The sequence below is a fragment of the Chiroxiphia lanceolata genome, chromosome 1, assembly GCF_009829145.1.
Source record: "Chiroxiphia lanceolata isolate bChiLan1 chromosome 1, bChiLan1.pri, whole genome shotgun sequence".
NCBI classification, from domain to species: domain Eukaryota; kingdom Metazoa; phylum Chordata; class Aves; order Passeriformes; family Pipridae; genus Chiroxiphia; species Chiroxiphia lanceolata.
In genome coordinates, this window is record NC_045637.1 from 1,076,812 (window position 1) to 1,097,956 (window position 21,145).

The window sequence follows — 21,145 nt, forward strand, 5'->3', positions numbered from 1 at the left end:
GGAAGCAGCCGGTTCATTGCCCACCCCAGCCCCCCTCTGCCCATTCCAGGTGCCCCCCGCCCACCCCAGCCCGATCCCCTCGGTATTCCCAGGAAGCAGCCAGTTCCCTGCCCAGATTCCCCCTCCATATTCCCGGGAAGCAGCCAGTTCCCTGACCATGTTCCCCTCTGTATTCCCAGGAAGCAGCCAGTTCCCTGCCCATGTCCCCCTTGGTATTCCCAGGAAGCAGCCAGTTCCCTGCCCACCATGTCCCCCTTGGTATTCCCGGGAAGCAGCCAGTTCCCTGCCCATGTCCTCCCTCTGTATCCCAGTGAAGCAGCCAGTTCATTGCCCACCCCAGCCCCCCCTCTGCCCATTCCAAGTGCCCCCTGCCCACCCCAGCCCCATCCCCTCGGTATTCCCAGGAAGCAGTCAGTTCATTGCCCACCGCAGCCCCCCCTCTGCCCATTCCAGGTGCCCCCTGCCCACCCCAGCCCGATCCCCTCGGTATTCCCGGGAAGCAGCTGGTTCATTGCCCACCCCAGCCCCCCCTCTGCCCATTCCAGGTGCCCCCTGCCCACCCCAGCCCAATCCCCTCGGTATTCCCAGGAAGCAGCCAGTTCCCTGCCCGTCCCCCTCTGTATTCCCGGGAAGCAGCCGTTTCACTGCCCACCCCAGCCCCCCTCTGCCCATTCCAGGTGCCCCCCGCCCACCCCAGCCCGATCCCCTCGGTATTCCAGGGAAGCAGCTGGTTCACTACACGGCTCAGCCGCTCTTCCTGGTGGACTCGAGCGCCGTGGACGTGGCCGGGGGGGAGCTGCCCATCTTCTTCGAGCTGGGCGAGGGGCCCTTCTGCCCCGACGGGGCCGAGTACCCCGAGGAGCCCCCCGGCTCCCTGCTGGCCGGCACCGAGCCCCGCGCCAGGGACCCCGGCGTGTCCTAAGGCCGGCAGGGACAGGAGACCAGGAGGAGGAGGAAGAGGAGGAGGAGGAGGAGGCACTGAAGGGAAGCTCCCGCTCGGCACAGACGCCGGAGCCGCGCCCGCTCCCGCCGGGAGGGTCGTTGTGTGTGTGCTTATGAGGTGTCCCCGACCCGCTTCAGCCCCCGCCACGGGCACGGGGGGCACCGGGACAGCCCCCCCACGGTACTGGGATAGCCCCCCCTGGCACCGGGATAGCCCCCCTTGGCACCGGGACAGCCCCCCCAACACTGGGACAGCCCCCCCCCCCCATGGCACCGGGACAGCCCCTCTGGCACTGGGATAGACTCCCTTGGCACCGGGACAGCCCCCCCAACACCGGGACAGCCCCCCTAACACTGGGACAGCCCCCCCAACACTGGGATAGCCCCCCCAACACTGGGACAGCCCCCCCAACACTGGGACAGCCCCCCATGACACTGGGATAGCCCCCCCAACACTGGGACAGCCCCCCCAACACTGGGACAGCCCCCCATGACACTGGGATAGCCCCCCCAACACTGGGACAGCCCCCCATGACACTGGGATAGCCCCCCCAACACTGGGACAGCCCCCCCATGGCACCGGGACAGCCCCTCCGGCACTGGGACAGCCCCCCCTTGGCACCGGGACAGCCCCCCTTGGCATCGGGACAGCCCCCCCAACACCGGGACAGCCCCCCCAACACTGGGACAGCCCCCCCTGGCACCGGGACAGCCCCCTCAACACCGGGACAGCCCCCCTTGGCACTGGGACAGCCCCCCTTGGCACCGGGACAGCCCCCCCAACACTGGGATAGCCCCCCCATGGCACCGGGACAGCCCCCCCATGGCACCGGGACAGCCCCCCTTGGCACCGGGACAGCCCCTCTGGCACTGGGATAGACCCCCTTGGCACCGGGACAGCCCCCCCAACACTGGTACAGCCCCCCCTGGCACCGGGACAGCCCCCCCAGCACTGGGACAGCCTCCACTAACACTGGGATAGCCCCCCTTGGCAGCGGGACAGCCCCCCCAACACTGGGACAGCCCCCCCAACACTGGGATAGCCCCCCCATGGCACCGGGACAACCCCTCTGGCACTGGGATAGCCCCCCCTGACACCGGGACAGCCCCCCCTGGCACCGGGACAGCCCCCCCAACACTGGTACAGCCCCCCCCAACACTGGGATAGCCCCCCTTGGCAGCGGGACAGCCCCCCCAACACTGGGACAGCCCCCCCATGGTACCGGGACAGCCCCCCCAACACCGGGACAGCCCCCCCAACACTGGGACAGCCCCCCCCAACACTGGGATAGCCCCCCTTGGCAGCGGGACAGCCCCCCCAACACCGGGACAGCCCCCCCAACACTGGGACAGCCCCCCCTTGGCACCGGGACAGCCCCCCTTGGCACTGGGACAGCCCCCCTTGGCACCGGGACAGCCCCCCCAACACTGGGACAGCCCCCCCCAACACTGAGATAGCCCCCCCACGGTACAGGGACAGCCCCCCCAACACCGGGACAGTCCCCCTGGCACCGGGACAGCCCCCCCTGCACCGGGACAGCCCCCATGGCACTGGGACAGCCCCCCCCTGGCACCAGGACAACCCCTGCTGGCACCGGGCATGGCCGGGAATGGGGAGCTGGGGGGACCAAGGGAGCAGAAGGAAGGGGGTCTGCCCGGGAATGGGGTGCAGGATGGGGGTTCCTGTGCCCAGGGAAGGGGTCCCCCCTCGTCCCTGTGCCCCCCTGGCCCTTGGGGAGCCGGACCCGGGGGGGGGGTTTAAAGGAAATAAACGTTTGCAGATGTGGCGCTGGCGGGAGGGGCCGGGGGTGATCTCTGCCGGGACCCCACGGCACCCCAAAGCCTGAGGGGACCCCAAACCCTGAGGGGACCCCAGAACCCTGAGGGGACCCCGGAACCCCATGGGGACCCCAAAACCCCGTGGGGACCCCAAAACCTGGGGGGACCCCAGAACCCCGTGGGGATCCCGAACCCCGTGGGGACCCCAAAACCTGGGGGGACCCCAGAACCCCGTGGGGATCCCAAACCCCGTGGGCACCCCAAACCCTGAGGGGACCCCAAAACCTGAGGGGACCCCAGAACCCCGTGGGGACCCCAAACCCTGAGGGGACCCTGGAACCCCGTGGGGATCCCAAACCCTGAGGGGACCCCAGAACCCCGTGGGGACCCCAAACCCTGAGGGGACCCCGGAACCCCGTGGGGACCCCAAAACCCCGTGGGGACCCCGAAACCTGGGGGGACCCCAGAACCCCGTGGGGATCCCAAACCCTGAGAGGACCCCGGAACCCCGTGGGGATCCCAAACCCTGTGGGGACCCCAAAACCCCGTGGGGATCCCAAACCCTGAGGGGACCCCAGAACCCCATGGGGATCCCAAACCCCATGGGGATCCCAAACCCTGAGGGGACCCCAGAACCCCGTGGGGACCCCAAACCCTGGGGGGACCCCGGAACCCCGTGGGGACCCCAAACCCTGGGGGGACCCCACCCTAACCCAAAACCCTGAGGGGACCCTGAAACGCTGCAGGGATCCCAAAATGCCCCAGGACCCCAAAACACCACAGGGACTGCAAAACCCCACACGAGTCCCTGAAGCCCCACAGGACCCCAAAGTCCCACGGTGCCCCGAAGCCCAGCAGCACCCCAAAACCTCGAAACCCCAGGGGGCCCCAAAGCCCCAGGGGCTCCTGAAACTCCATGGGACCCCAAAGCCCCACAGCACCTGGACTCCCAGAGGTGCCCCCAAAACCTGGCAGGCAGCACCCCAGAGCCCCGTGGTGCCCTGAAACACGGTGCCACCCCAAAACCCCCTGGTACCCTGGAGTTCTGCGGCACCCCAAAGCCCAGGGGGACCCCAAAGCCCAGCAGTGCCCCAAAACCCACCGGCATCCCAAAAGATGGTGCCCCAACACCCCGGGGCACCCCAAAACACCCATTGGCACCTCAAAAAAACCAGTGGTCCCCCAGCACCCCAGGGTACCCCAAAACACCCCCCCGGTGCCCCAGCACCCCAGGGCACCCCAAACCCATCCCCTCCCGGTGCCCCAGCACCCCAGGGCACCCCAAAACACCCCCCCCGGTGCCCCAGCACCCCAGGGCACCCCAAAACACCCCCCCCCGGTGCCCCCACACCCGCCCCGAGCTCCTCGTTTTCATTTCCCGCTCCGTGTGTTCCCGTTTTTCCGTTGGCTCCTTCCTCCCCCCCCCCCCGGCTCCGCAGTGGAATTTGTACATTGACCTTGGGATTGTGAATAGCAAAAAAAAAAAACTGTATTTTGAATTTTTACATGAGAGAAGAACCCACTTCTGTCTATATATATATAAATATCTGGCTCTATACATACAAATATATATAAAACAACTGCTCTGGCACCTCCTGGCTGTTTCTCTGCTCCGAAGGCGCTGGGGTCGGGCACCGTTTTTCGGGAAGCGGGTTGGGATCAAGGCCTGGGAGCTGCCCTTGGAGGTGGCTCCGAGGCCCCGGGAGCTGCCCTTGGATGTGTTTGTGCCGCGGGGGGAGGATCCCGCTGTCGCCACGGGCACCGACACCCGGGATGTGAGTCCCGGGGCTGTGAAATCCCTGCTGGAATCCCAGGAGGAGCCTCCCGGGATGCTCCGGAGGTGCCGGAGGGGGAGGACGCGGAGCACACCCAAGGGATGCTCCAGGGTTTGGAGGAACAATAAGTTGTCCTCGTTGTCACGTTTGGGAGGTTCCTCTGTCCCGCTCCGGGGCGGTGGCAGGTCCTGCTCCCATTGGGATCCTGCTCTCATTGGGATCCTGCTCCTGTGGGGATCCTGCTCCCATCAGGATCCTGCTGTCATCGGGATCCTGCTCCTGTCAGAATCCTGCTCCCATTGGGATCCTGCTCCTGTCAGGATCCTGCTCCCATTGGGATCCTGCTCTCATCGGGATCCTGCTCCCGTCGGGATCCTGCTCTCGTCAGGATCCTGCTCTCATTGGGATCCTGCTCCTGTCAGGATCCTGCTCCCATCAGGATCCTGCTCCCGTCAGGATCCTGCTCCCATCGGGATCCTGCTCCCATTGGGATCCTGCTCCCGTCAGGATCCTGCTCCCATCGGGATCCTCTGCTCCCATCGGGATCTGTCCCCGCGCTCCAGGGGGGACGTCGGGAGGAGTCGCCTCCGTGTCCCAGGGACAGCGGCGTCCAGGGGCTGCTCCAGCGGGATCCACCATGAGATCCTGCCCTTCCCAAGGCTGTGCCAGGCCCTGACCCCATCCCAGCTCCTGCCCTTCCCCAGGCTGTGCCAAACCCTGACCCCATCCCAGCTTCTGCCCTTCCCAAGGCCGTGCCCTGACCCCATCCCAGCTCCTACCCTGACCCCATCCCAGCTCCTGCCCTTCCCCAGTCCATACCAAACCCTGACCCCATCCCAGCTCCTGCCCCTCCCAAGGCTGAGCCGGGCCCTGACCCCATCCCAGCTCCTGCCCTTCCCAAGGCTGTTCTGGGCCCTGACCCCATCCCAGCTCCTGCCCTTCCTGAGGCTGTGCCAAACCCTGATCCCATCCCAGCTCCTGCCCTGACCCCATCCCAGCTCCTGCCCTTCCTGAGGCTGTGCCAAACCCTGACCCCATCCCAGCTCCTGCCCTTCCCGAGGCTGTGCCAGGCCCTGACCCCATCCCAGCTCCTGCCCTGACCCCATCCCAGCTCCTGCCCTGACCCCATCCCAGCTCCTGCCCTGACCCCATCCCAGCTCCTGCCCTTCCCAAGGCTGTTCTGGGCCCTGACCCCATCCCAGCTCCTGCCCTTCCTGAGGCCGTGCCAAACCCTGACCCCATCCCAGCTCCTGCCCTTCCCGAGGCTGTGCCAGGCCCTGACCCCATCCCAGCTCCTGCCCTGACCCCATCCCATCTCCTGCCCTGACCCCATCCCAGCTCCTGCCCTGACCCCATCCCAGCTCCTGCCCTTCCCCAGGCCATACCAAACCCTGACCCCATCCCAGCTCCTGCCCTGACCCCATCCCAGCTCCTGTCCTTCCCAAGGCCATACCAAACCCTGACCGAATCCCAGCTCCTGCCCTGATCCCATCCCAGCTCCTGCCCTTCCCGAGGCTGTGCCAGGCCCTGACCCCATCCCAGCTCCTGCCCTTCCCAAGGCTGTGCCAGGCCCTGACCCCATCCCAGCTCCTGCCCTTCCCAAGGCTGTTCTGGGCCCTGACCCCATCCCAGCTCCTGCCCTTCCTGAGGCTGTGCCAGGCCCTGACCCCATCCCAGCTCCTGCCCTTCCCGAGGCTGTGCCAGGCCCTGACCCCATCCCAGCTCCTGCCCTGACCCCATCCCATCTCCTGCCCTGACCCCATCCCAGCTCCTGCCCTGACCCCATCCCAGCTCCTGCCCTTCCCAAGGCCATACCAAACCCTGACCCCATCCCAGCTCCTGCCCTTCCCAAGGCCATACCAAACCCTGACCCCATCCCAGCTCCTGCCCTTCCCAAGGCCATACCAAACCCTGACCCCATCCCAGCTCCTGCCCTGACCCCATCCCAGCTCCTGCCCTGACCCCATCCCAGCTCCTGCCCTGACCCCATCCCAGCTCCTGCCCTTCCCAAGGCCATACCAAACCCTGACCCCATCCCAGCTCCTGCCCTTCCCAAGGCCATACCAAACCCTGACCCCATCCCAGCTCCTGCCCTGACCCCATCCCAGCTCCTGCCCTTCCCCAGGCCGTACCAAACCCTGACCCCATCCCACCTCCTGCCCTTCCCAAGGCTGTGCCAAACCCTGATCCCATCCCACCTCCTGCCCTTCCCAAGGCTGTGCCAAATCCTGACCCCATCCCAGCTCCTGCCCTTCCCAAGGCTGTGCCAAATCCTGACCCCATCCCAGCTCCTGCCCTGACCCCATCCCAGCTCCTGCCCTGACCCCATCCCAGCTCCTGCCCTTCCCGAGGCCGTGCCGGGCCCTGACCTCATCCCAATTCCATGTCTGGGGTGGGCTGGGGCTGCCCCAGCCCTGGAAATGTCCAAGGCCAGGTTGGATCACCCTGGGATAGCAGAGGATGTGGTGCCCCTGCCCGTGGAATTGGGGTTGGAATGAGAGGATCTCCGAGGTCCCTTCCTCCCCAAAGCACCCCAGAAGTTTCTAATTAGCCCCGGGGGTTAACGAAGCAATCAGGGGGTGCTGGGTGAGGGTGTGGCTGCCGAGCTGTGGGATGGGGCTCCAGCCCAGGTGAGGAGGAGGAGGAGGAGGATGAGGGAATAGCAGGAAACACCCCCAATATTGAAACGACCCTGAGAACCACGGAATTCCTGCGGGCTGGGGGTGACGCTTCCCCCAAGGAGCTGCCCGGGGGTGTCCCGAGGGAGCCCCGGGGAGGAAGGAAGGGGGCAGGATTTGGCAGCTGGAGCTGAGGACGGACAAGCTCAGCTCGGGCAACGGGGCTCCCGCGGGGTTTGACTCCCGGAACCACGGATGGATCCAGCCCTGGGGGTGCCCGAGGTGAGGCCTCCCCGCCCTCTCCAGCCCTGGAATCTCCGGGGTATCCCGCGTGTTTTTCCGGTGGGATCAGCTCCGGGTGGGCCTTGGGCAGCTCCTGGAGCTGCTGCCACGGGCGGGGGGGGTCCGTGGGCACTCGGGGCTCGGGGGGGTCCCCGCTTGGTGTCTCGATGAGGGACCTGCCGAGGGCACCGGAGCCCCCCCGGGACCCTCCCGGGACCCCCCACCCGGGAGCTGGAGCTGGGATGGGGGCGGGGGGACAGGACCCCTCACTCTACCCCCCTGGGAGAGGGTCCCGCGGGGAAATGGGGCTGGGGGCAGCAGTGACACCCCCCCCCCTCCCCGAGCCCCCCGCAGGGCGCAGGATCCCAGGATTCCCGGGAGGACGTGGGGGGGGCAGTTTCCCGGTGCCGGGAGGGGACCCCGATGGGGACCCCCAGTTAAACCCCGAGGCAGCTCAGGAGCTTCGAGGGGGGGGGTCCCCTCGCTCACCTCCATCCCTGATGCTGGGGGTCACCCCCCCACGCCCCCCCCCCCAGGTCCCTGCGAGTGCTGGATAACGGCTGCGGGAATTCCGGGTGGATTCCGGCGCGGGAGAGGACGGGGAGAACGCCGGGAATGGGGGGGGGGGGTCGCGGCGGGTGGGAGTGAGATGGGGGGGGGGGACACAGTTGTTGGGGGGCCACGATGGAGAAGCCGCGGTGCCCCCCCCCGGGCTGGGGACGGGGATGGAGGAGCCGCAGTTTTTTCCCGGGATGGATCCGTGGGGAGGACCCCGCGATGGTGGCGGGGGGGGGAGCTGCCCCCGGGTGCCCCCCACCCACCGTCCTCTGACCGGAGACCCCCCCGTCCCACCCCGGGGGGGCCGTTACCCCCCCCCCTGCACCCCCTGGACGCCCCCGGTTGTCGGCTGGGGGAGTCCCAGCCCCCCCCATTCCTCCTCACACCACGTTCTGCTGCAGGGACTTTATTGGGGGGGGTCGCGGGGGGGGTCGCGGGAGGTCACGGGGGCACGTGGGGGGGTCCGGCCACCCCCACAGCCCCCCCCCCCCCGGCAGCCCCCGCTGCCCGGAGCTCTGAGCTCCCCCAGGAACCCCCCCCCCGGGGTCCGGGGGAGCCGAACACCCCCCCGGGGAGGGGGTCACCCCACCACGGGGGGCTGGAGGGGCCGCGGGGGTCGCGGGGGAAACTCCAGGGCACGGAGGGACACGGGGGGGGAATGGGGGGACAGCAGGAAAGCTCTGGAAGTTCGGGGCGCCCGGGGGCGGCTCCGTCGGGGCTCGGCCGGGTCAGATCCCTGAGGAAGGAGGAAGGGACGGGCGGTGTCACCCCCCGTGTGCCCGGTGGGGGGGGGGGCACGTGCCACCCTTGTCCCCGGCTGTGACCCCACCGTGTCACCCGTGTCCCCAGCTGTGACCCCACCGTGTCACCCGTGTCCCCAGCTGTGACCCCACAGTGTCACCCCCGTCCCCAACAGTGACCCCACAGTGTCACCCGTGTCCCCAGTGGTGACCCCACAGTCCTACCCCGTGTCACCCGTGTCCCCAGCAGTGACCCCACTGTGTCAACCTCGTCCCCAGCAGTGACCCCATTGTGTCACCCCCATCCCCAGTAGTGACCCCACTGTGTCACAGTGTCACCCCTGTCCTGAGCAGTGACCCCACCGTGTCACCCCCGTCCCCAGCAGTGACCCCACCGTGTCACCCCCATCCCCAGCAGTGACCCCACAGTCCCCCCCCGTGTCACCCCTGTCCCCAACAGTGACCCCACTGTGTCACCCTCATCCCCAGCAGTGACCCCACCGTGTCACCCCCATCCCCAGCAGTGACCCCCCAGTCCCCCCCGTGTCCCCCCTCTCCCGACGGCCGCACCCCGTCATTCCCACGGTGTCACCCCCGTCCCCAGAACCACCCCCCCCCCTACCCCGTGTCACCCCCCCCCCTCCCCAGAGGTTTCCCCTCGTTCCCCCGCCGTGTCCCCCCTGTCCCCACGGTCACCTTGGGACCCCAGGGCCTCCTCCGAGTCCACGTCGTGCTCCGCTCCTGGGGGCGAGGGCAGAGCTGGGGCTGGGGGCGGGGGAACGGGGCACCCCCCGGCCGAGGGGCACCCCCCGCTAATGGGGCACCCCCATCTCAAGAGGCACCCCCATCTCAAGGGGCACCCCCCGTCCATGGGGCAACCCCGTCCGTGGGGCACCCCCCATCTCAAGGGGCACCCCCCGGCCAGGGGGCACCCCCCGGCCAAGGGGCACCCCCATCTCAAGGGGCGCCCCCCGCTAATGGGGCACCCCCCTTCCATGGGGCAACCCCGTCCGTGGGGCACCCCCCTTCCAAGAGGCACCCCCATCTCAAGGGGCACTCCCCATCCATGGGGCACCCCCATCCCTGGGGCACCCCCCGTTAATGGGGCATCCCCCTTCCAAGGGGCACCCCCCCATCCATGGGGCACCCCCATCCCAAGGGGCACCCCGGCTTATGGGGCCCCCTCAGCCCCTGGGGGGACACAGCCCGGGGGTCTCACCCTCCTCCGACTCGTTGGACTGGGATGGCACATCCAGGATGGGACCTTGGGGGGGGCAGAGCTCGAGGTCAGCGTTGGGGGGGGACAGAGAGGGGACCCCCGGCACCCACCGCCCCAGGGACCCCCACCCCGGTATCCACTGCCCCAGGGACCCCCAGCACCCACTGCCCTGGGGACCCCCAGCACCCACTGCCCTGGGGACCCCCCCACGCCCCAGGACCCACCACCCCAGGGACACCCCGACCACCACCCCAGGATCCTCCACCGCGGGGGGCCCTGACACCCACAACCCTGGGGACCCCCACTCCGGCCCCCACCACCCCATGGCCCCCCGGCTGCACCCCGGGGACCCCCCACCCTGTCCCCCCTCACCCCAGAGACCCCCCCCCCAGCACCCACTGTCCCGGGGACCCCTGGCCACAGCCTGCGGACCACCCACCCTGTCCCCCCTCACCCCAGAGACCCCCCCCCCCAGCACCCACTGCCCCGGGGACCCCTGGCCACAGCCTGGGGACCCCCCACCCTGTCTCTCCCCACCCCAGAGACCCCCCCCAGCACCCACCACCCCATGGCCCCCCAGCTGCACCTCGGGGACCCCCATCCCTGTCCCCCCCACCCCAGACCCCTCCCCAGCACCCACCACCCCATGGCCCCCCGGCTGCACTCCAGGGACCCCCCTCTGTCCCCCCCACCCCAGAGACCCACCCCCAGCACCCACCACCCCATGGCCCCCCAGCAGCACCCCTCTCCCTGCACCCCCCACCCTGTCCCCTCTCACCCCAGACCCCCCCCAGCACCCACCGCCCCATGGCCCCCCAGCTGCACTCCGAGGACCCCCCACCCTGTCCCCCCTCACCCCAGACTCCCTCTCCAGCACCCACCACCCCGTGGCCCCCCAGCTGCACTCCAGGGACCCCCCACCCTGTCCCCCCCCACCCCAGACCCACCCCCAGCACCCACCATCCCATAGCCCCCCGGCTGCACCTCGGGGACCCCCATCCCTGTCCCCCCCACCCCAGACCCACCCCCAGCACCCACCACCCCATGGCTCCCCAGCTGCACTCCAGGGACCCCCCACCCTGTCCCCCCCCACCCCAGACCCACCCCCAGCACCCACCACCCCATGGCCCCCCAGCTGCACCCCAGGGACCCCCCACCCTGTCTCCCCCCACCCCAGACCCCCCCCCCAGCACCCACCTCCGCGGGCCCCCCCGGTGAGGGCGTCGGCGCTGAGGGAGCCGCTGTCGAGCCCGTCGGGGCCGGAGTCGCTGCCCGGGGACTCGCCGGGGACCCCCGGGGACCCCGGGAAGGGCCCCGAGGTCAGGCCTGGGGATGGGGTGGGGGGGGTCCCGCTGGGGTCACGGGGTCACACAGCGCGGGCGGGGGGCACGGGGGACCCCGGGAGGGTGGCCGTGCCCGTGCTGGGGAGGGGTCCCTGTGCCCACGGTGAGGGGTCCATGCCCAGGTTGGGGGGGCCCTATTCAATGGGTAGGGGGGCCATGCCCAGGCTGGGGGGTCCATGCCCAGGCTGGGGGGTCCATGCCCAGGCTGGGGGGTCCATGCCCTTGTTGGGGGGGCCATGCCCTTGTTGGGGGGTCCATGCCCAGGCTGGGGGGTCCATGCCCAGGCTGGGGGGGCCATGCCCTTGTTGGGGGGTCCATGCCCAGGTTGGGGGGTCCATGCCCTTGTTGGGGGGTCCATGCCCAGGTTGGGGGGTCCATGCCCTTGTTGGGGGGTCCATGCCCAGGTTGGGGGGTCCATGCCCAGGCTGGGGGGTTCATGCCCAGGTTGGGGGGGCCATGCCCTTGTTGGGGGGTCCATGCCCAGGCTGGGGGATTCCATGCCCTTGTTGGGGGGGCCATGCCCAGGCTGGGGGGTCCATGCCCTTGTTGGGGGGGCCATGCCCAGGCTGGGGGGTCCATGCCCTTGTTGGGGGGGCCATGCCCAGGCTGGGGGGTCCATGCCCAGGTTGGGGGGTCCATGCCCTTGTTGGGGGGTCCATGCCCAGGTTGGGGGGGCCATGCCCAGGCTGGGGGGGCCATGCCCTTGTTGGTGGGGCCATGCCCTTGTTGGGGGGTCCATGCCCAGGCTGGGGGGTCCATGCCCAGGCTGGGGGGTCCATGCCCTTGTTGGGGGGTCCATGCCCTTGTTGGGGGGTCCATGCCCTTGTTGGGGGGGCCATGCCCTTGTTGGGGGTTGCCCTTGCCCATAATGGGGGTTGTGCCCACTGCTGGGGGCCATGCCCTTGTTGGGGGTCTGTGCCCACGTTTGGGGGTCCAAGCCCACGTTGAGTGGTCTGTGCCCACTGGCAGAGTCCCGTGCCCACGTCAGGGGGCCCTGTTTATGACCATGTTGGGGGGTCCATGTCCACGTTGGGGGGGCCCTGTGCCCACGTCAGGGGTTCTCATGCCCACATTAGGGGGTCCATGCCCATGTTGGGGGGTCCCTGTGCCCATGTTGGAGGTTCTCATGCCCACATTAGGGGGCCCATGCCCACATCAGGGGTTCTCATGCCCACATTAGGGGGGGCCCATGCCCATGCTGGGGGGTCCCTGTGCCCATGTTGGGGGTTCTCATGCCCACATTAGGGGGTCCATGCCCACGCTGGGGGGTCCCTGTGCCCACGTTGGGGGGGTCCATGCCCACGTTGGGGGGTCTGTACCCCCATGTCCCCCCCGTGCCGTACCCGGCCCTACCTCTGCCCGGGCGCTGTGCCGAGGTGGTGAGATCACCTGGGGGGGCACGGGGGGGTCAGGGGGTGCCGAGGGGGGCACAGAGCCCCCGAGGTGCCATCGGGGGGGGGTCCCGCTGCCCCTGCCCCCCCACACTCACTCTCTCCCGACGCCTCCAGCTTGGCGGGACTGACGGGCTCTGCAAGGGACGGGGGGGACGCGTCACCCCGGGGTGCCCCCCGTGCCCCCCACGGCCACCCCCGGGGGTGGGGGTGGGGGGGGAACTGAGGCACGGAGGGGGTGGAGGGGGGTCCCGGGGGTCCCACCCCGTACCTGGGGTCTGTCCTTCCGCCGACACCGCCACGTCCAGGGGGCCCGAGGGCTCTGAGGGGACACGGGGGGTGACACGGGCCGGGGGGGAAGGGGGGGCACTGCCCGGCCGCCGCTGCCCCGGGGGGGACACGGCCGGACCCCCCCCTGCAGCCAGGGAGGGACCCCCCCCCCCCGTGCTGCCGGAGGGACCCCCTGCGCTGGGCTCGGGGTGCCCCCACCCTCCCCTGAGACCCCCAAACCCGCTCCCCCCTCACCATCGGCCGTGACGGCGGCCAGGACCAGGAGGGCGACCATGGCCAGCGCCGGGACCCTGCGGGGAGACGCCGAGTTTGGGGACCCCCCCAGCCCCCCAAACAGCCCCCAGTGCTCCCAGTGTCCCCCCGGGCGCCCCAGCCCCTTCCTGGGGACCACCAAACACCCCCCACTGGTCCCAGTGTCCCCCGGGGCCCCCCAACCCCTTCCTGGGGACCCCCGAGCCCCCCAAAACCCCGCAGTGCTCTCGGTCCCTTCCCCGACCTCCTGGTACCCCCCAGCCCTGGGGTCGCTGCTGTCCCGGGGGTCCCCTCTGTCCCCGTTGTCCCCTCTGTCCCGGGGGTCCCCTCTGTCCCTGCTGCTTGAGAGTCTTGGGGGTCCCCTCTGTCCCGGGGGTCCCCTCTCTCTCTGCAGTCCCGGGGGTCTCTACTGTCCCGTGGTCCTTGGGGGTCTCTGCCATTCCCGCTGTCCCCTCTGTCCCCTCTGTTCCGGGGATCCAACCTGTTCCCGACATTCCCTCTCTCCCCGTTATCTTGGGGGTCCCTGGGGTCCCCTCTGTCCCCGGGTCCCCTCTGTCCTGCGGGTCTCTGTTGTCCTGGGGGTCCCTGGAGTCCCCTCTGTCTCTAAGGTCTCCTCTGTCCCCGTGTCCCCGCTGTCCCCTCTATCCCCTCTGTCCCGGGGGTCCCTTCTGTCTCCTCTGTCCCCTCTGTTCTCGTGTCCCCGCTGTCCCGGGGGTCCCCTGTATCCCCCCTGTATCCCCCCTGTATCCCCTCTGTCCCCGTGTCCCCCCTGTCCCGGGGGTCCCCTGTATCCCCTCTGTATCCCTCCTCTATCCCCCCTCTATCCCCCCTCTATCCCCCCTCTATCCCCTCTGTCCCCGCTGTCCCGGGGGTCCCCTGTATTCCCCCCTCTATTCCCCCTGTATCCCCTTTGTCCCCGAGTCCCGGGGGTCCCCTGTACCCCCTCTGTCCCCGTATCCCCTCTATCCCCTCTGTCTCCACTGTCCCGGGGGTCCCCTGTATCCCCTCTGTCCCCGCTGTCCCGAGGGTCCCCTGTATCCCCCCTGTATCCCCCCTGTATCCCCCCTGTATCCCCCCTGTCCCCGTGTCCCGGGGGTCCCCTCTGTCCCCGCTGTCCCTGTGTCCTCGCTGTCCCGGGGGTCCCCTATATCCCCTGTATCCCCTCTGTCCCCGTGTCCCGGGGGTCCCCTGTATCCTCTCTGTTCCCGTGTCCCGGGGGTCCCCTCTGTCTCCTCTGTCCCCGCTGTCCCGGGGGTCCCCTGTATCCCCTCTGTCTCCGCTGTCCCGGGGGTCCCCTGTATCCCCTCTGTCTCCGCTGTCCCGGGGGTCCCCGCTGTCCCCGCTGTCCCCGTGTCCCCGCTCACCCTCGGGACTCGCCCATCGCTGCTCGGGGCCGGGCGCTGCGGGGCCGCGGGGCCGCCCGGGGCCGTTATAGCCGCAAGGGCCCGGGGAGGGGCCGGTGGCGAGGGGCCAGCCAATCCCGGGCCCCGCACCGGCTCCGCACCGGGACTGCACAGCCACCGCACCGGCACCGCACCGGCTCTGCACCGGGACTGCACAGCCACCGCACCGGCTCCGCACCGGCACCGCACCGGCTCCGCACCGGGACTGCACAGCCACCGCACCGGCACCGCACCGGCTCCGCACCGGGACTGCACAGCCACCGCACCGGCACCGCACCGGCACCGCACCGAGACTGCACCGGCACCGCACCGGCACCGCACCGGCTCCGCACCGAGACTGCACAGCCACCGCACCGGCACCGCACCGGGACTGCACAGCCACCGCACCGGGACCGCACCGGCACCGCACCGGCACCGCACCGGGTCTGCACCGAGACTGCACCGAGACTGCACCGGCACCACACCGGGTCCGCACCGGGACTACACAGTCACCGCACCGGGACCGCACCAGGACTGCACCGGGTCCGCACCGGGACTGCACAGTCACCGCACCGGGACCGCACCGGGTCTGCGCTAGGGCCGCACCGGCACTGGAACCGCACCGGGACTGCACCGCCACCGGGAGCTGCCGCTGCGGCACCGGGCACCGGCACCGGGGGCACCGAGCACCGGGAATGGCTGCGGGACCGGGAACTGGGGCCCGGGAACCGGGAACGTGGTAGAGGCACCGGCGCTGCGGGCACCGGCACCGGGTACCGAGCCAGGAACGACACCGGGCTCCGCCGGCACCGGGAGCCGAGCCAGGAGCGGCTGCGGCACCGGGAGCCGGGGAACGGCACCGGGAATGGCACCGGGAATGGCACCGGGAATGGCACCGGGTTCCTCCGGCACCGGGCATCACCGGCACCGCGGCTCCACACCCGCACCAGAAACCGGCACTGGACCCCCAAACCCGGGCACTCGCTGCTGCTGTGGGGACCCCAGAGCCACAACTGGGACCCCACAATCACAACTGGGACCCAGAGTCACTGTGGGGACCCCAGAGTCACAACTGGGACCCCCCAGCCCCACTGTGGGGACCCCAGAGCCACAACTGAGACCCCAGAGTCACATCTGGGACCCCAGAGCCCCACCGTGGGGACCCCCAGACCCAGAGTCACAACTGGGACCCCAGAGTCACAACTGGGACCCCCAGCCCCGCTGTGGGGACCCCCAGACCCCTCACCACGTCTGGGTACCACGACACAGCTCCGGGGACCCCCAAACCCCTAAAACCAACACTGTGACCCCCTTCCCCCCCCGGCACCATTTCAGGGACCCCAGAGGCACCACTGGGACCCCCAACAAAACCCTGGGGACCCCCAAACCCAGAGTAGCAGCCGTGACCCTCCAGTGCCACTATGGGGGGACCCCAGAAGCAGAGGCATGTTTGGAACCCCCAAGACCACTTTAGGGACCCCCAAACCCAAAGACACAACTGTGACACACACACACACCCCCAGCATCACTTTGGGGACCCTGAAGTCACAGTCGGGACCCCCCCCCAGCATCACTTTGGGGACCCCCAAACCCAAAGACACAACTGTGACACCCCTACACCCCCCCAGCATCACTTTGGGGACCCCCAAACCCAAAGACACAGCTGTGACACCCCCACACCCCCCAACATCACTTTGGGGACCCCCAAACCCAAAGACACAGCTGTGACACCCCCACGCCCCCCAGCATCACTTTGGGGACCCCCAAACCCAAAGAAACAACTGTGACACCCCCACGCCCCCCAGCATCACTTTGGGGACCCCCAAACCCAAAGACACAGCTGTGACACCCCCACACCCCCCCAGCATCACTTTGGGGACCCCAGAGTCACGGTCGGGGACCCCCAGCACCACTTTGGGGACCCCCATTCCCAGAGTAATATCTGGAACACCCCCCCCAGCACAGCTCTGGGCACCCCCAAATTCCCCCTCTCCCCTGGGTGTATGTGGGGGGATACTGCTTTAGGGGTCCCCCCGCGCTCTCCCAGGTGTCCAACACCCCCTCGGAGGGGCCCCCCGACCCTCGGAGCCCCCCCAGAGCCGGAGCCGGGGGGGTCCCGCCCCCCCCCCCCCGGGCGGCCCGAACAAGGGCCCTTTGATGGGGCCTTCAAAGCCCCTTTGTCCCGGGATTAGGGGGTCGGGAGGGGGTCGCGGGGGCCGCGCCCGGCTCCGGTTGCAGGTGCCGGGGGAGGGGGGGGGGTCGGGGGGGTCCCACCTGGGCTGGGGGCTCCCGGCCCTTCCCCCGCCCGCCGAGGGCCACAGGGGCTGCCAGAAATGGGGCCACGGGACCCCCCAAACCCCAATCTGTGGGCCCCCCAAAACCCCGGTCCTTGGGGCTACGTCGGTCCCCCCCCAAACCTCAGCCCCAGGGCCACGGGACCCCCCAAACCCCAATCTGTGGGCCCCCCAAAACCCCAGTCCTTGGGGCTACGTCGGTCCCCCCCCAAACCTCAACCCCAGGGCCACGGGACCCCCCAAAACCCCAATCTGTGGGCCCCCCAAAACCCCAGTCCTTGGGGCTACGTCGGTCCCCCCCCAAACCTCAACCCCAGGGCCACAGGACCCCCCCAAATCCCAATCCTGGGCCACGTGGGCCCCCCAAAACCCCAGTCCCTGGGGCTACGTCGGTCCCCCCCCAAAACCTCAGCCCCAGGGCCACGGGACCCCCCCAAATCCCAATCCTGGGCCACGTGGGCCCCCCAAAACCCCAGTGCCTGGGGCTATGTCGGTCCCCCCCCAAACTTCAGCCCCAGGGCCACAGGACCCCCCCAAATCCCAATCCTGGGCCACGTGGGCCCCCCAAAACCCCAGTCCCTGGGGCTATGTCGGTCCCCCCCCAAAACCTCAGCCCCAGGGCCACGGGACTCCCAAACCCCAATCTGTGGGCCCCCCAAAACCCCAGTCCCTGGGGCTATGTTGGGCCCCCCAAACCTCAGCCCCAGGGCCATGGGACACCCCAAAACCCCAATCTGTGGGCCCCCCAAAACCCCAGTCCCTGGGGCTATGTTGGGCCCCCCAAACCTCAGCCCCAGGGCCATGGGACACCCCAAAACCCCAATCTGTGGGCCCCCCAAAACCCCAGTCCTTGGGGCTATGTCGATCCCCCCCCAAACCTCAGCCCCAGGGCCACGGGACCCCCCAGACCCCAATCCTGGGCCACGTGGGTCCCCCAAAACCTCCATCTCTGGGGCTATGTTGGCCCCCCCCAAAACATCAGCCCCAGGGCCACGGGACCCCCCAAACCCCAATCTGTGGGCCCCCCAAAACCCCAGTCCCTGGGGCTATGTTGGTCCCCCCCCAAACTTCAGCCCCAGGGCCACAGGACCCCCCCAAATCCCAATCCTGGGCCACGTGGGCCCTCCAAAACCCCAGTCCCTGGGGCTATGTCGGTCCCCCCCCAAAACCCCAGCCCCAAGGCCATGGGACCCCCAAACCCCAATCCGTGGGCCCCCCAAAACCCCAGTCCCTGGGGCTATGTTGGGCCCCCCAAACCTCAGCCCCAGGGTCACAGGACCCCCCCAGACCCCAATCCTGGGCCACGTGGGCCCCCCAAAACCCCAGTCCCTGGGGCTATGTCGGTCCCCCCCCAAACCTCAGCCCCAGGGCCACGGGACTCCCAAACCCCAATCCGTTGGCCCCCCAAAACCCCAGTCCTTGGGGCTACGTCGGTCCCCCCCAGAACCTCAGCCCCAGGGCCACGGGACCCCCCAGACCCCAATCCTGGGCCACGTGGGTCCCCCAAAACCTCCATCCCTGGGGCTACATTGGCCCCCCCCCAAACCTCAGCCCCAAGGCCACGGGACCCCCCAGATCCCAATCCTGGGCCACGTGGGCCCCCCAAAACCTCAGTCCCTGGGGCTATGTCGCCCCCCCCCCCCAAATCTCAGCCCCAGGGCCACGGGACCCCCAAACCCCAATCCGTAGGCCCCCCAAAACCCCAGTCCCTGGGGCTATGTTGGGCCCCCCAAACCTCAGCCCCAGGGCCATGGGACACCCCAAAACCCCAATCTGTGGGCCCCCCAAAACCCCAGTCCTTGGGGCTATGTCGCCTCCCCCCCCCAAATCTCAGCCCCAGGGCCACGGGACCCCCAAACCCCAATCCGTAGGCCCCCCAAAACCCCAGTCCCTGGGGCTATGTTGGGCCCCCCAAACCTCAGCCCCAGGGTCAGGGGACCCCCCAGATCCCAATCCTGGGCCACGTGGGCCCCCCAAAACCTCAGTCCTTGGGGCTATGTTTGCCCCCCCCAAACCTCAGCCCCAGGGTCACGTGTGCCCCCCAAATCCTGGTCCTAGGACCACACAGACCCCAAACCCCAAACCTGGGGCCATGTGACCCCCCAAACCTCAATCCTGGGCCCACATTGCCCCCTAAATCCCAACCCTGGGGCCATGTGACCCCCCAAACCTCAATCCTGGGCCCACATTGCCCCCTAAATCCCAACCCTGGAGCTGTGGGGCCCCCACAAACCCCAACCCTGGAGCCCCATGGTCCCCCCTAAACCCCAGTCCTCAGCCCACATGGTCCCCCAAACCCCAAACCAGGGGCAGTGTGACCCCCCCAAACCCCAATCCTGGGCCCACGTTGCCCCCCCAGACCCCAACCTGGGGGCAGTGTGACCCCCCCAAACCCCAATCCCGGGCCCACATTGCCCCCCCAAACCCAGATCCTGGAGCCCCATGGCCCCCCCAAACCCTGATCCTGGAGCCCCATGGCCCCCCCAAACCCCAACCTGGGGGCAGTGTGAAACCCCCAAGCCCCAATCCCGGGCCCACATTGACCCCCCAAACCCCAATCCTGGACCCACATTGTCCCCCCAAACCCCGATCCTGGAGCCCCATGGCCCCCCCAAACCCCGATCCTGGACCCACATTGTCCCCCCAAACCCCAATCCTGGGCCCACATGTTCCTCCCAAACCCCAACCCTGGGCCCACATGTTCCTCCCAAACCCCAACCCCAAGGCCACATGTCCCAGCCCAGTCCCTGGGGCCGCAGGACCCCCCCAAACCCCAACCCCGGGGTCGTGTGTCCCCCCAAAACCCCAGTCCTAGGTCCACCTGACCCCCCCAAATCTCACCCTCGGGGCCACTTGACCCCCCCAAACCCCAGTCCTGGGGTCACCTGACCCCCCAAACCCCAACACCAGGGCCACATGTCCCTCCCAAACCCTAATCCTGGGGTCACCTGACCCCCCAAACCTCAACCTCGGGGCCACTTGACCACCCCAAACCCCAGTCCTGGGGTCACCTGACCCCCCAAACCCCAATCCTGGGGTCACCTGACCCCCAAACCTCAACCTTGGGGCCACTTGACCCCCCCAAACCCCAGTCCTGGGGTCACCTGACCCCCCAAACCTCAACCTTGGGGCCACTTGACCCCCCCAAACCCCAGTCCTGGGGTCACCTGACCCCCCAAACCCCAATCCTGGGGTCACCTGACCCCCCAAACCTCAACCTTGGGGCCACTTGACCCCCCCAAACCCCAACCCTGGGGTCCTGTGTCCCCCCAAAACCCCGGGCCCAGGCCCACATGTCCCTCCCAAACCCCAGCCCTGGGGCCACGTGGACCCCCAAACCTCAACCCTGGGGCCACTCGACCCCCCCAAACCCCAATCCTGGGGTCACCCGACCCCCCAAACCTCAACCCTGGGGCCACTCGACCCCCCCAAACCCCAGTCCTGGGGTCACCTGACCCCCAAAACCCCAACACCAGAGCCACATGTCCCTCCCAAACCCTAATCCTGGGGTCACCTGACCCCCCAAACCCCAATCCTGGGGTCACCTGACCCCCAAAACCCCAACACCAGGGCCACGTGTCCCCCCCCAAACCCTAATCCTGGGGTCACCTGACCCCCCAAACCTCAATCCTGGGGTCACCCGACCCCCCAAACCCCAATCCTGGGGTCACCTGACCCCCCAAACCCCAACAGCCAGGGCCACGTGTCCCCCCCCAAACCCAACCCGGGGAGACCCGTCCCCCCCAAACTCCCGTCCTGGGGCCACTTTGTCCCCCTAAAACCCAACCCGGGGGCCACGTGGACCCCCAAACCTCAGCCCCAGGGCCACGTGGCCCCCCCAACACCCCCCCCAACCCCCCCAGCCCCTCCCGGGGTCCCTGGTACGGCCACACAATGTCCCTTTGTCCGAGTGTCCGGAACGTTCCGGCCACGTGGCCGGGGCTGGACAGGGATGTCCGGAGTGTCCGGGGTGGGGGGGTCCTGGAGCCCCAGGCCCTGATCCAGCACTGGGAGAACTGGTGGCACTGGGAGCACTGGGCACAACTGGCACACTGAAAGCACCGGTGGCACTGGGAGCACTGGTGGCACTGGGAGGACTGGGCACACTGGGAGCACTGGTGGCACTGGGAGCACTGGTTACCCTGGAAGCACTGGTGGCACTGGGAGCACTGGTGGCACTGGGAGCACTGGGCACACTGGGAGCACTGGTGGCACTGGGAGCACTGGTGGCACAGGGAGCACTGGTGGCACTGGGAGCACTGGTGGCACAGGGAGCACT

General features: G+C 69.2%; 1 protein-coding gene across 1 annotated transcript in view; it reads left to right on the forward strand.

Annotated features, from left to right (window-relative positions):
- HSF1 (heat shock transcription factor 1) overlaps positions 1-1,228 on the forward strand; it is a 57,426-nt gene extending 56,198 nt beyond the window's left edge. The window contains exon 13 of the mRNA XM_032693344.1: positions 720-1,228. Coding sequence (XP_032549235.1) covers positions 720-922 — 203 coding nt within the window. The 3' untranslated portion in view covers positions 923-1,228. The remainder of the gene's footprint in view (positions 1-719) is intronic.
- Positions 1,229-21,145: the final 19,917 nt, after the last annotated feature.